At 51.6% G+C, this 13785-nt stretch overlaps 2 protein-coding genes across 2 annotated transcripts in view; one reads left to right on the forward strand and one right to left on the reverse strand.

Annotated features, from left to right (window-relative positions):
- The first annotated feature begins 9 nt into the window (after positions 1-9).
- SRA1 (steroid receptor RNA activator 1) lies at positions 10-1640 on the forward strand. The gene is made up of 5 exons (XM_056502489.1): positions 10-116; positions 334-459; positions 652-866; positions 1042-1150; positions 1258-1640. The coding sequence occupies exons 1-5, from the start codon at positions 92-94 to the stop codon at positions 1449-1451; spliced, it is 669 nt and encodes a 222-aa protein (XP_056358464.1). The 5' UTR covers positions 10-91; the 3' UTR covers positions 1452-1640.
- Positions 1641-5410: 3770 nt separating this feature from the next.
- Positions 5411-13785, reverse strand: part of ANKHD1 (ankyrin repeat and KH domain containing 1) — a 95263-nt gene continuing 86888 nt past the window's right edge. The window contains 5 exon segments of the mRNA XM_056502488.1: positions 5411-5907; positions 6378-6542; positions 7450-7625; positions 8553-8804; positions 9896-10075. Of these exon segments, the coding sequence (XP_056358463.1) occupies positions 5848-5907; positions 6378-6542; positions 7450-7625; positions 8553-8804; positions 9896-10075 (833 nt within the window). The 3' untranslated portion in view covers positions 5411-5847.

The raw sequence follows: 13785 nt of genomic DNA on the forward strand, positions 1-13785 counted from the left end.
CCCGGCGGGGCGGGACAGGCGCGGCCCCGCCCCTCCCGCCCCGCCTCGCCTCACGGGCCGGAAGGGGCGGGGCCGGGCGTGACGTGGCGGGATGGCGGAGTCCTACGTGAAGCCGGGTGAGGGGGCGCGGGGCGCGCGCGCGGCACTTCCGGTGCGGGGGGGGTCCCGGTGCGGGACAGTGCCCGGGATCGGCTCCTCCGGGGGTCCGTGTGTGGGGGGAGGTCGGGGCCGTACCGGCTGTGGGGAGCGCCGGGAGGGACGTGCCCGGCGGTCCCGCCTGGCGCGGGGGCTCCCCGATCTCCTCCGGTCTCACCGCGCCCTTCACTGCTGCAGGGAACCAGGAGCGCGGCTGGAACGACCCCCCCCAGTTCTCGTACGGGCTGCAGGCGCAAGCCGGGGGCTCCCGCCGGACCCCGCTCACCCGCCGGGCCCCCGCCCCGCCCGCGGGGGCACCCCCAGGTCAGCACCGCGGAGCCCCCGCCCGCCCCTCACCCTCCCCTGCCTCCCTCTGCGGCTCCCGGCGGAGCTCCAGGGGCCGCTCCTCGCCGGGATCCGCAGGGAGCTGCGGCCCGGCTCCCTCAGCGGCGGTGCGGCTCTGGGCGCCCGTTCCGCGGGGTCCGATATGACGGGCTCGGCGCCTCTGCCCCGCAGGTGCCCCCCCGGAGCCGCCCAGTGCCCCCGCAGACCCCGCAGCGCCGCCGCCCCGGGCTCTGGGGCCGCCCCCGCAGGGTTCTGTCGGCGCTGCCCCGCGGGCCGAGGGCCGGCCGAGCGCTGCGCTCCCGGAGCAGGAGGAGTGCAGCGTGTCCGCCGACACCGTCCTCGCCCCGCTGAGGGCAGCCCTGGACTCCTGCCGGGCCACGGTGCAGGTGAGGCTGCGGCCCCTCCCGCCACCTCTGACCCGCGGGGCACGAGGCACAGGGAGGGCAGCCGGGGCAGCCAGGCAGGGGCTGCCGGCTTCCAGGAGACCTCAGGGGGGAAGAGAGCAGCCCCAGAGCTGGTGGGGGCACATCCCCCTCACTCCCAGCTCACCTCTGCTTCCAGAAACAAGTGTACAATGACATCGGGCGGCGGCTGACAGTGCTGGAGGACGCGTGGGCTCAGGGGAAGCTGTCGGCACCAGTGAGGAAGAGGATGAGCCTCCTGGTGCAAGGTACGGGGGTGAAGGGGGCTGCAGGCGCCCCAGCAACAGGCACTGGGGGAGAGGCACCCGCGGGACGGTGGGTCCTGCGCCCCTGACGGGGTCCCCTGTCCTGGCAGAGCTTCAGCAGCAGCACTGGGATGCAGCCGATGAGATCCACCGCTCGCTTATGGTGGACCACGTGAACGAGGTGAGCCAGTGGATGGTGGGCGTGAAGCGCCTCATCGCTGAGACGCGGGACCTGCCCACCGGAGAGACGGACGGCAGCGCTAACACCGAGCCCGCGAGTGAGCCAGAGCAGGAGGAGCCCTGACACCAGGGGCGGGGCTGTGGACTGTGAGCGGGGCAGCCCCTGCCCAGGGCCACCGGCAGGAACAGAGCCCCTGCTGCTGGGGCACCCCCTCTGCCTCCCAATCCTCATCCAGGAAAAGGGGATTTTAATCATTGCAACATTTTAGTGGCGATTCATTATGTTTAATAAACAGCACCAACCTGCCCCCTCCCACAGTGTCCCTGAGGGTTCTGGCACTGACAGGTCCTGGGGCTCTCAGGGTCAGCAGGAGATGGTGGATTGCTGGGTGAGGCCATGGGGCTCTGGCCTTGGCAGGATGCTCTTGGCCAACAAGATGTCAAGGGAAGAATTGGCAGCATCTGGGTGGAGCAGGTAGTACTGTGTCCATGCTGCACTGGCTGGCAAAGCTTGGCCCCTCATCAGGCAGTGGGGGGCCTACAGCAGACCCAGAGCCCAGCCCTGCTGCAGGAGGGGACCAGGCTGGCCAGGGAGGCCAACATGCCAACAGCCCTTGGCATGACCAGGGTTTGTGCTGCAGCCACAGCCCTGGCTCCCATCTGGGCTCCTGCTGTCCTGACACAGCTCAGAGTCGAGTCTGGAACCCAAGAGACCTGGGTGACCTCAGGGACAGGGAGGTCCAGGGACAGACACATGCCCAGTCAGGTGTTAACTGTGCTGTTCTCCCCATGTTTATGGGATGGCCTCACCAGCTGCCTCCACCACGGCTGAGAACAGACGCCCAGGCCCTCACCTGCAGTGTCACCCTCTGCACCCTCCTGGTGCTGCACACCTCACCTCCCTGGGGATGAGGACCCCGCTGAGCCCCAGCAAAGACACACACCATGTTAGCACAGGGGTTTCACGGTGTTTATTGATCAAGCATGAGCTCCTAGGCAATTGCACCAGCCACTTGTGCTAGAGCCTGAGGTGTCACACGTCCATCCCCAGCATCAGAGAGGGCTGCAGCCAGCTGGTCACGGTGCCAGCACCTCCACGAGGCCCAGGAACAGGCCCAGCCATGGCCTGGAGACAGGGAGATGGAAACTCAGATGTCCATCTCAAACTGGTCTTGATCTGCAAGGGCATGGATGGATACAGGTCCAGGGTTAGGATAGGGCTGGCTTGGCACACACAGGCAGGCAAAGGGGGCAGGAGCTGGATGTGGGGCCAGGCTGGGATCTGGCCCTGTCCCGTGCCCCAGGCAGGTGGTCCGTGGGCCTGGGCTGCTCACCTGGCATGGCCTCTTGGCTCTCATTCCGCTCCTTGAGCTCCTCCAGCTTGACGAGGCTGGACTGGGCCAGGGATGTGACACCGGGGGTCTGGGGCAGGCAGCAGGGAGGGGTCCTGGCCGCGGGTGAACTCTTGCACTCCAGCAGGAACTTGCGGTCGCAGATGATGCGGGTACCTGCCAAAAGCGGGGGCTGTCAGGCACTGCCGGCCCTGGCCACCCTCCCTGAGTGCCTCAGCCCAGAGCAGGGGTGGGACCCAGTGCTTGGCCATGGCTCATGGACACGTCTGCCTCTGGAGCCACCACATCTGGCTTCCCACAAGGCAGCCTGTGACACCCATCCTGCCCAGCAGCTATTCCCCACATTATTCCTCCCCTTCAGGCTCCTGGAGCTCTGCAGGATGCAGCACATGGGGTCCAGCCTGCCAAGGGCTACCCCATGGTGGACAACATAGGCCACCCCTGTGCTGCCTGCAAGCCAGGGCCAGTCCTGGCCTGCTGGCCAGGCAGCAACAGCTTTGTGTGGTGCCCCGTTCCAGGGTGGAGCAGCAAGGGCTGGGTATCCCATGCTAGGCACCTTGGGGACCTGTTCCCATTGTCTCAGCCAGCCACCTGCTGCTCCCTGCAAGAGGACAACAGCTGGGTTCCATGAGACATCTCCTCCTCCAGCCTGCTGGGTGTGCAGTGTCCATCCAGGGCACACTCTGCCTCCTCCCCATGCTCCAACTGCCTGCCAGCAATGCCTGAGGTCACACCAGTCTGTGTGCCACGTCTGCAGCCCTGCTGTTCCCTGCCCATCCCTCCCTGCAGCCCAGCACCAGTTCCCTGCCAGGCTCTGGCAGCAGGTGCAGCCCAGGGTTCCAGGGAGCCCAGAGCTGCTGCCTGAGGTGCCAGTGAGCCCAGAGCTCCTGCTGAGCACTGCAAACATCTTACACAGGCCACACCAAGCCACGGCCCCCTAGCACAGGGCTGGGCTCTCTCAGCCCAGAGAAGCTTAACTGAAGGCACATTGATGGAGCCAGTGCCCACAGGACAGGCACCTGTGGCTCCACCCAAACATGGGATCAGGAGTGAGGCACATGCTTCCCTGAGGACAGACAGCAAAGGACCTGCTCATGGCTGACCCAGGGGTCATAAAGGGGAAGGAGGACAGGTCTGGGGGAGCCCTGCCACTCAGGGCTGATGAACTCAAGTGGGTACAGACTCTGGTGCTACCCCCATTGTTTCCCTGGATCCAGCCAGCCTGCCCTGAGGGACCAGCACTGCACTCACCAGCCCCTGGCACTGTGACCAGCCTGCTCCCCAGAAGCACAAGGCCTTGCCTCTGCCTGTGCCCCCCTGTAACCATGGGGCAGTGATGGTCCAAACTTCGAGCAGAATCTTCCTACAAAACTTTGTAGTTCCCTTTTCCACTTTAGTGGAGGCTGCTGGGGCCACTTGGGTCTGATGCCCAGAGCAAGTGTCCATGTCCTCAGGGAAGGAGATGTGTTGGGGAGAATCCAACAAGGGACCTGTGCAGGAAGGGCTGGGGTGGCCAAGGCTGTTCCAGGGACAGTCCCATCCCCATCCTGGGTCTTGCCCTCTTGGTGTCACAGAGTAGGCTGTGCCACCTGCCCTGGAACTGCAGCCCTCCAGGATGGGGAGACAGAGGCTCCCCAGGATGTGGCAGGAGGAGGTGGCACAGAAATGGACACCCCACCCTTCCCCTATACCTCCCCTCCAGAGCACACACCTATTGCACCACAAGACTGCTTGTTTGAAATACAATTCCTGCTTACACCCTGCCCAGGGCAGGGCATGGGACTGGGGTGATCTTAAGGTCACTTCCAATACAAACCTTTCTGTGTCTCTGATTCTATGTGTATCTCCTTTGGTGTTGGCACTACCACTGGGGCAACAGCAGTTCAAATTTTTTTGCATTTCGTCCTCAAATAACAAGAAAATATCTGAATGTGCCATCCAGTAGTGCTTCTGAGGTTGATTGCCTGTTGTATGTGGCTAATGCTTGTGCAGTTTGGGTTTTCAGTACTTCTTTTTGCTTTTACTGGGGAAACTCTGTTGCTTCAAGTAAGGATTTGTCTGGATAAGGTGGAAGAAGAAGTCTCCACCTGGTCTGACACTGATTCATTGGATTAGACACTATGTGCTGTGGAGTTTCCTGCTTAAGGAATAGATCCAACACTCCATGCAGTTACTCCATTGCTTAGGAGCAAAAGCAGAACTAAGCACAGTCCAAGTGCAGAAGGTGGAGAACTGGGTCAGGAGTTAATGTTCATCTTAAGCAGTGTGCAAAAATCTCTTCCTCCTCATAGAAAGGACTCAAGGAGCTCTTTGCAGATTTACAGCATTACAAGAAGCTTAGAACTGAACCTATTACATTCTCCTCTAATGGGAAGCACTTTTCTAAGATCTATTTCTGGACAGGTGAAGGAACCCTGCATTCACCCGTCACTGTTGTCAGCCCTTCTCTGCAGCCCAGAGCAAAACCTCATCTCTCAGGTGACCACCTGCCAGAAGCAGCAGAACTAATCCAGAAGATAAAAAACCATAACACAGAAGCAGGTTCACACCAATAAAAGGCTCACAAGTGGCAGGGGCAAGGAGTCTGCAGACATCTGTGGCTCCAAACCCTCCCAAACCTGCCTGCACCCAGGTGCTCAGTACGTGACACCGGGAGATCACCAGGCACAGCAGCAGCTACGGAGGACAAGAACATACAGCCCTTTCAAAATTCTCACACACAACCTAGAAATGCTGTTTGCCTTTTATTGAGTATTCAGGTAAATAGTTCACATTAATACAGGCTACATAAAGTAGAGCCACTATACGACATGAAATTTACTCAGCTTTTCTTTTTAAGTCTGTAAACAATCATACAGGTATTTACCACCCTAAAAGGTCAAAATCATGTCATCAGCTAGTTTTCTGCTGCATACAAGGAGCATTCAGTAATGTTTAGCCAAAAGCACTAGTTTTGTCTGATTTTTAAGTTTGAAGTGGCTAAACTAACTGGAGAACAGAATCAGTTTGTATAGGTAAGTCAATTTGTTCTTATACAATGGGCAATCGAGATTCCATTGTTACAGCCCACAGAAAATCATTTAGTTAGGCACATGAAAAAAATCCCCAGGGTTCTTCAAGGTCATAAAGATTCCCAAACCAGGCTAAAAAAGGACAGACCCCCTTAAATCAGTTGACGTACTTGAGATGCATGTTTCCAATGTGAGGTGCCCAGGTGCCAGGCCAAATCTACAGCAAGAAATAAAAAGACAAATCTATTATAAAAACAAATAAAGGTTCCTTTAACAGTGTTTTACCACTGAGGGCAAGCATAAGGCTTCCCTCAAAATATAACCAGACTGTCCAAAGACAGGAGCTCTCCAACTCTGGCCAAGGTCTGACTGACAACCTGCAAGGTGCCAAGTATGGATATAAACCCTCTCACTTGTAACAGTCCATTACCTGGCTGAGCAGTCTTGAAATGCTGCTTGTTTTACCTGGAAGTTTTGGTACCAATAGCACCATGGATATTTTATGAATACACACACACTCGCACACACACACACACCCATACACACCAGACTGTAGGGAAAAGTCATGCAAATAATCTTAATCCAATTTAAAAAAACTGAAAAAAACAAATGTGTCACCCAAACTGGGTATCACAGCACCTTATTAAGCCCCAGGAAAGCACAGGTGGGAAAAGGCAGCCACACTACCTGCTGAGCATCAGTACATTCTGTTGAGTTCTGGACAACTTTGATCATGGGATTCCAGGCAGGATCTGGAGTATGGAGCCCGTTAAAGAGGGGCCCTCCTGGGCCATCTGCCAGCTGGGGGTGCGAGGGTATCAGAGTGCCACCATACATGGAGATGGGCAGGCCCTGAGGGGACAAGAGAGCACTGGTGAAGGACATGGGGAAGGGTGGCTGTAGGACTACAGAGAGCCACAGGTAATGTTCCACTACTGGCAAGAATCTTAGCACTGCCAGGAAACACTGTGGCAGAGTATGGAACACTGACTTCAGAGCCAGCTTAGCTATTTTTCTGAACTTACACACAGCAGAGGCTGCAGCGCGCACAGAGTTTTCAGATAGGCCCACAAAGCCAGGCCAGCAGCTGAACACTGTGACCTCAGTGTTCCCTCCTCTCTGCAGCACAGGATAGCTGCAGTGCACACAGGGCTGCACTGAGCCAACCAGTCTGGGTTGAAGATTTTCTCTAATTCCTAATGGCCATCTAAAATAATTCTGCCTGTTTAGAAAGAGCAAGTTACAGAGCAGCTTTCTGCAATTAGAAGAATTCTTTTCCTTTGCGTGAATGGCTCTGGTTTGCCATGCAGATGCCAAGACCATATGCTGTGGCTCTTTCTGAAATAAGCTGGGAGTCCTCTCCTCCTGCCACTTCCCTAAGGAAGGTATGTGGTATTGTGGCCATGATTTGTGCTGAAAGCATTAAGCAAACTTGTAATCACCCTCAAGAGCTGGGCAAGCTTTGTGAAACATTTCCAGGAGACTGAACTTCTGAGAGATGAAACACTGCAGAGTGATGAAGACCTTCAGCTACTGACCAGAGAATATCTGCAACCTACAGAGTCTGGCTTTGTTTAGACCTGCCTCCAGGCTTGGGCACCTAGTCTAGTCAGTTCTGGGATGAAAGAAGGTTCAGAACTGGGGTGACAAGCAGTGGCAGCAGAGGCACACACACATACACAGAGTGAATAGGTAGAACAGGAGGATGCAATAAAGTCAGAGCCCGGTCATTTCATAAATCCAACTCTCTGTAACTTACTTTAGAAAAATCCACAAAACTATTTGGCATAGGTTGGTGGAAAATATTCGAGGGAGCCACTATTCCAGAATCATCTCTCTCCATTGGCTGATGCTGAGAAAATGTGCCCGGGTCCGAGAGCTGCTGATGCATTGGATGACTTCCCATGACAGGCTGAGACCAACCCGACAAACCTTCTGCAAACAGATTAAAAACGGCTGATTAAATTCACTGCAGACACTCCAGTAGAACTCAGCAGCTGCACACACCTAAGCACCCAAAGTGCCACCCAAAGGCACTCTGAAAACACACAGCCACAGAGGGATCTCAGGTATCCAGACAAGGGTGGAGAAGATGGGGACTACCACGACTGTGAGTTCCACATGTCCACTGCAAAATGGCTAAAATCCAACAGAGCTCCCAACACTACCTGTAAGCACATACAAGCTTTTCTTGAAAACACACAGCAATGCTGAGACATGAATTAACCAGAGTGTGGAGGGCTTCACTGAAGCATGTAACAAATGCAGGACTCAAACATTTGTATTGAAAGTTACCAATGGAAACACTCTACACCTCAAATGCTGCACCTCCTCCTTTCCACAAAATCCAACTACCAGGAAACTGAACGTAAAACTTCAGCTGTTTCAAAGTCATTCTTTGGGAACCAAGGCTGCCTGGAACAGAAGTTATCCCATACTGTTCAAAAGTCATGAGGAAATCAATGCAAAACCCAGCATCCACAGCTCTGTGTCCTGGGGTGCATCAGCTGCACCTCAGCTGACACTGTAAAATTTGAGTGGAAAACAAGAGAGAAACCTGGACAGAGGGAGCCAACAGTCAGGGCTGGAAACAGCCCCTTTAGCAGATATAAACTGTTTGCTCTAAACTCTTCATCACAGGACTCTGTACGAGGTCTCTGCACCATTTCAGGCTCCCATTGACCCAGGCTGGGTGAGAACCACCAGCATCAGGAGGGGGAACCACAGTGCTTCCACTGACCTGTGCTGTCCCACCACTGCCACCAGCTCTCCCTCAGGATGTTCTCCACAGACCGTGGAGCTTTCCTCCTCCTCTCCACCCCAGTCCTGCTGAGGCAGTTTCCCTGCAGCACAGGGACTCACCAGACACGCTGTTGACCCCGAAGGACCAGATGCCGCTGTGGCCCACGGGGGCTGTGAAGTTGGTTCCCAGGGGCGTGGGCGTGACGGAGCCTCCCTGGCGGATCCTGGCGAGCCGCTCGGTCCCGATGGGAGGCGGCACCTTGCGGTCCTGGCTGGCGTTACCCGTTTTTGGCTGGCCCAGGTTAGCAGGTGCAGAAGCAGCTGAGAGGGGCGAAGATGATCCTGAGGAAACTGATGGAATAGGAGATTCACCTGCTGAAAAGAGTATTTCTCTTGCTTAATTACACACAACGTAGCAAGCGTAAATGCCATCCCATTTATTTCCCCAAAGCAAATGATAAAATGTTTTAAAGACTTTTTTTGGCAAGCATTCTTCAAGGCTTTCACAGAAATTCTGTCTAGGAATTATTTTAACTCTAAAATCAACATTATAACACAAATGCTTTCAGCCATCAGAATTATGATATTCTCATGACATAGCAAAGTATCAAAATTAATTACAAGAAAGAATAAGAAACATGGAAGAGTTTCAGGAAGAGGTGAAAACATCAGCCAAAATACCATAAATATCTAAACAGCCTGGTTTTGGTATCCACCGATTCCAGCAGAAGAGAAATCAGACAGCTTCCCAAAGCCACAGGTGTGACCTAAGAGCATAAAGTCCCGCCAACTTCAGAAGTGTCACTGACTCTCCCTGGGAAATCCAACTTCCTTTGAGCACTCATTTAAACATTTTAGTTCTTAAACTCAGAGTGGCAATGAAGTTGCATGCAGTGACATGAAAAACCTCTTCAGCTAAGATTCTGAATCAAAGACCCATATTTTCTGTAAAGCTACTTCCATGTTCTTTCCATTAGGAGGAAAACCCACTGTTACCTTGGATGATGCTTAGAGATTTTTGAATATCTTAAATATAATTCCAGATCCCAATTAAAAAAAAAAAGAAAGAAAAAAAAAGAAAGAAAAAAGGCAACTATAACTTTAAACCATAGCAAACATGGCATTTTCACCTAATATTGCACTCGTACTACTTAGAGAGGGAATCTTTAGCTTGGTGCAATCACCTCCACTCCCCCACAGCTTCATGCCTTCTACTCTCAAGAGCCTACAATGACTCATTTTTTTGCCCAAATAGGCCTTTAGTATTGTTACCAGAACTAGTGGCATGGGAAAAACCCCACAAAATAGCACAGATTGGGATTTGCACGCCATCCTCACAGCTGCTAAAAGCAATTGGAAAGCATTTTGTGCATTACTGGGCAAGTTCCCCTCAAGTTAAAAATCTACTAAAGACAATAGCTATGAATTTATAGTTAACTAAGACAGACCCATGAAGTTCCTACATGAATTTGTTGCGCTTGTCCAAGGATGTGGTGAAAAATGCTGTCTGTTAAAGCTGGGAGTCCCAACAGGCGCTGGCCCTTGAAGGTAAACCCGTGCTCCTTGTATGTTTGCTGAAAAGCCTGTCAAAGGACCTGAAGAAGAAGTTGTAGAGCTGTTGGATGGATCTAGAGAGGGTAAGCCTGAAATAAACATAAATTTGATTAAATATCTCTCTTTGGGAACCTGCTTCAAAGCACCAGAGAAAGCTAGTGCTCCAAATATAGTTAAAGCATCTCATCACCTTTGGGGGCATCTGCACATGGTAAGGTCATTTTACAGGTGCACGATTCTCCCTTAGAAACCACAGAGGCATCTCTGATTTGGCCTCAAGTTTTAACAAAAACAGCCATCCCTTTGGCCACTGAAAGAAAATTATCTTAGCAGGGAGAGCAGAGCAGGAAAGTTGGGAGTGGCCACCATCTTTGCTTACAAAAAGCCACACAAATCCAACAGGGATCCAGGGCTGTGTGAAAGTCCCAGGAGAATCCAGCACCAGGGAAGCAGTTCTCTGCAGGATGGGCTTTGCCATCCCATAGGTACCTTCATACAGAGATCAGTCAGAGCACGCTGTGGCCACAGAGACAGGGTTGGTGTGGCACAGCACCACTGGGGAGGGGGCTGCTTCCTCCAGGGATGTGTGAGAGGACGAGAGAGATGGAGAAAGAGTTCAAAGTCCCACAAAAATTACTTGCAAGGGTGAATTACAGCTTTTTTTAATAAGCCAAAGCTTTTAAGTACTTTTCCAAAATGTTGTAAAAGCTCTTTTCACATGTTATTACCTGAAAGCAGAAATGGGCATGGCGGTATATTCACCTGAGTTTAGGGTTTAGTTTCAAGGGCCTATTAAACAAGATTAGTTTCAAAACCATTTAAACAGTTCAAAATGACCACAACCAGGACCAGCCTATGCTGCTGCAGAGTGAGGTTGAAGGTTACATGTACACACACCCCACCACAAACAGCGGTGTTGCCAGGCAGTACCTTAGGCCAGAAACTAGAGGGGCACCTTCCAGTGCCTGGATAGTTCCTGAAAGCCAGGTATTTCCCCCCAGTATTATCAACTGAGTAAACCTGATTTACTCCTTCCAGAAGTGCCAGATCCAACCTGCTCACATGGACAGAAATGATTTGTTGGAGTTGAAGGAGGTGCTTTTCTCCTAACCCAAAGGTTAAAAAGGGAAGTCTCCATTATAGCCAAGGAGAAACACATCTCCCTGCTGCTGGAACATGGGGTGCTCAGCTGAGGGACTCCCAGCATGGGAGGACATTCCTGGGTTTGTCACAGCACAACTCCATGGCTCTGAGGAGGATGCCAGTGCCTGTGGCTGCAGTGTGGTTGAGTTGGCAAACCACACAAGGTCTGCCCCAGACAGAAGGGTAACAGAGCTGCCCATGGTTGCTGCTGGGTTCCCAGACAGAGAACAAGGCAGGGATTGTGACAAAAGCAGCTCTCCTGCAGGAGAGGGATGCCCAGCTGTCTTTTGATGGCTCAGAAGGCTGATGGGTACACAGCTTTTGGATACACAGCCTGTAAAGTGCAAGTCTGCTTCAGCACAGCTGGATATGCTCCATGGGCTGAAAGGAGCGTGACAGCCAGAGATGCACAAATCCAGAATCAGGTCACACAGAACCCTTAACATTATCTTGTCTTCCATAAAAGTGGATGAAAACCTTCACTTGATATTAAAAATGGCTATTCTGAACAGCAACTTATCAAATCCTGACTGCTATGAGCTACCTATTTGTGTACTTACCAATAAAATCAGGTTTTCTAATACTTTTTTCTGCAATACCTGACTCTGCACTTACCTGGGCTACGAACTCTAACTCCTCATTGTGCTCTGGATGCATAACTGAGCTTTTGAGAGGAATGTACTGATCTCACACAAACTCTGCTCAAAATTCAGTTTATCAAAGGCTCTAGGCAGATATTGGTTACTGAAATGTTATTTGCACCTTTAGAGAAAGTGCCACAATACTTGGTCACTCTGTGTGAAACAGACTCCAACCATTTCATGCTTTTCCATTCTCATGTGCTGCTTCCTAAACTGGCATATTTCAAGTTTGTGACCCCTTTTAAGAAGCAAGGTCTCAAATTCCTTAAAATACAGAGGACAGAAGTAACAAGTAGATTTCTTTTGGTCTTCTCCTCTCATGGTTGGGCTAAGCCTGCCCTCAACTGCAAACTGCCAGGACAAGAGACCTAAAAATGTGAGACAAATAGGCCATTTCCAGAATGGATCCAAAGCCAGTGAGATCTGCAAAGATATCTGTGCCTGATACCTGATATGTGCAGAGATAGCTGTGTGATATTCACCAAAGGAACTGGTAAATCAGAGAAAACTTGAGCTGCAGCTGAGCTCACCCATGAACCGGAAAAGCAGACTACCTGAACTTGACCCTGAGGTGAAAACTTGTTAAGAAAAAGCTGGTTTAGTGCACAGCCAAACTATATTAAATCTTCAAATAAGTTTAGAGGTGATCCCCTAGAAATGTTGATTTGTGGAAAAATTTGCCATGGGCCAACAGTGCAAGAGAGGCACAAAATGCAAACCTCTGTTCCCTCAGGTGTAGTCACAGCTGAGATCAGAGGATGGGTGTCCACTTGCTCTGAGGCCATTACCAACCCCTCTGCCCTGTCCATTGTGCTGCTGCTGGGCAGAGCATGAGCAGTGACCGGTCCTTCTCCCTCCCTCTGAAAATCTCATGAATCCTGTCACCAAACCCTGAGGAAATAGCCATGGAAGTCCCCAGTTCTGCCAACCCCTGGGAGAAGGTGAATGAGAGGTGTGGACAGACCCTACTTAGTTCTGAGGGAAGGTATCAGAGAAGTCCTCAGCCTACTGTGCTCATTCCTTTCCTCTCTATCACACCTTCCAAACATCCTCCAGGTCCCTTAGACCCCTTACTCTCAGATTCTGGAACAAAGGTGATCAAAAGCAGGATGAAGTAAAATGACATTAAATGAATCAACTAAGGACCTGACTAATGACCTCTAGCCAGACACAATTTTAGCAGCACACTACCTATTTGCAGTTTTTCTTCACTTTGCAATATACCAATCAAATCCTAACTCAGGAAAAGTGTGTTCTGTCCAAATATTTTTGAATTTCAGTTGAGAACCTCATACACATCTTCCTCAAAGTCAATAGTGGTAGTTTTCCATGGCTATCTACCTAACCTTTCTAAGGGCAGAAACAGATTTACACTGTTTTTAAAATACCTACAGTCACTTAAAGATATATAAAGTATAAAATTATATATAAAGTAGAAATATAAGAAATTTTCTCCCATTACAAACAGATGATCTTAACATAAGGGAACAGCAAAATACTTTGCTGCTGTGGGAAGTCCCAGTCATCCATGTTTGCACATGCAGGATGCCATCGTCAGGGAAATCAACAGATCCCATTTGCCATAAGTTTCCTTTCCCCAGGAATTATTTCAGCAACAGCCATCTCCAGTTTAGAGCACTGCAGAGGAAAAGCTGAGCTATTGTCAAGTGGTTCTGGAGCCTGCTAGGGGTCTGGCAGCTCTTTATTAACTGTCTCTGATGAACAAGGTCCAGTTACTTCATCTTACCCACCTAGTTCTGCTTACTTCACTGAGCCTGGATGTGGCACAGAGTTCTATGTGTGCCCTCAGTTTGCAGAACTATACAACCCAAATTTAACAATTGAGAAAGCTACAGTCACAGCAAATACCCCAGTTTTGTGGTTAAAGCCAGTCAGAAAGAAGTGTTCTGGTTTGCAGAAGTCCTGCACATTTGTCAAGCAACTGAGAGGAAAGGGAATGCTGAAGATCTTCTTTCCTTACCATCACATCTTCCAAAAGCTCCCTTCTCCTTTAA

This window comes from Oenanthe melanoleuca, chromosome 13, assembly GCF_029582105.1.
Source record: "Oenanthe melanoleuca isolate GR-GAL-2019-014 chromosome 13, OMel1.0, whole genome shotgun sequence".
In the NCBI taxonomy this organism is placed as follows: domain Eukaryota; kingdom Metazoa; phylum Chordata; class Aves; order Passeriformes; family Muscicapidae; genus Oenanthe; species Oenanthe melanoleuca.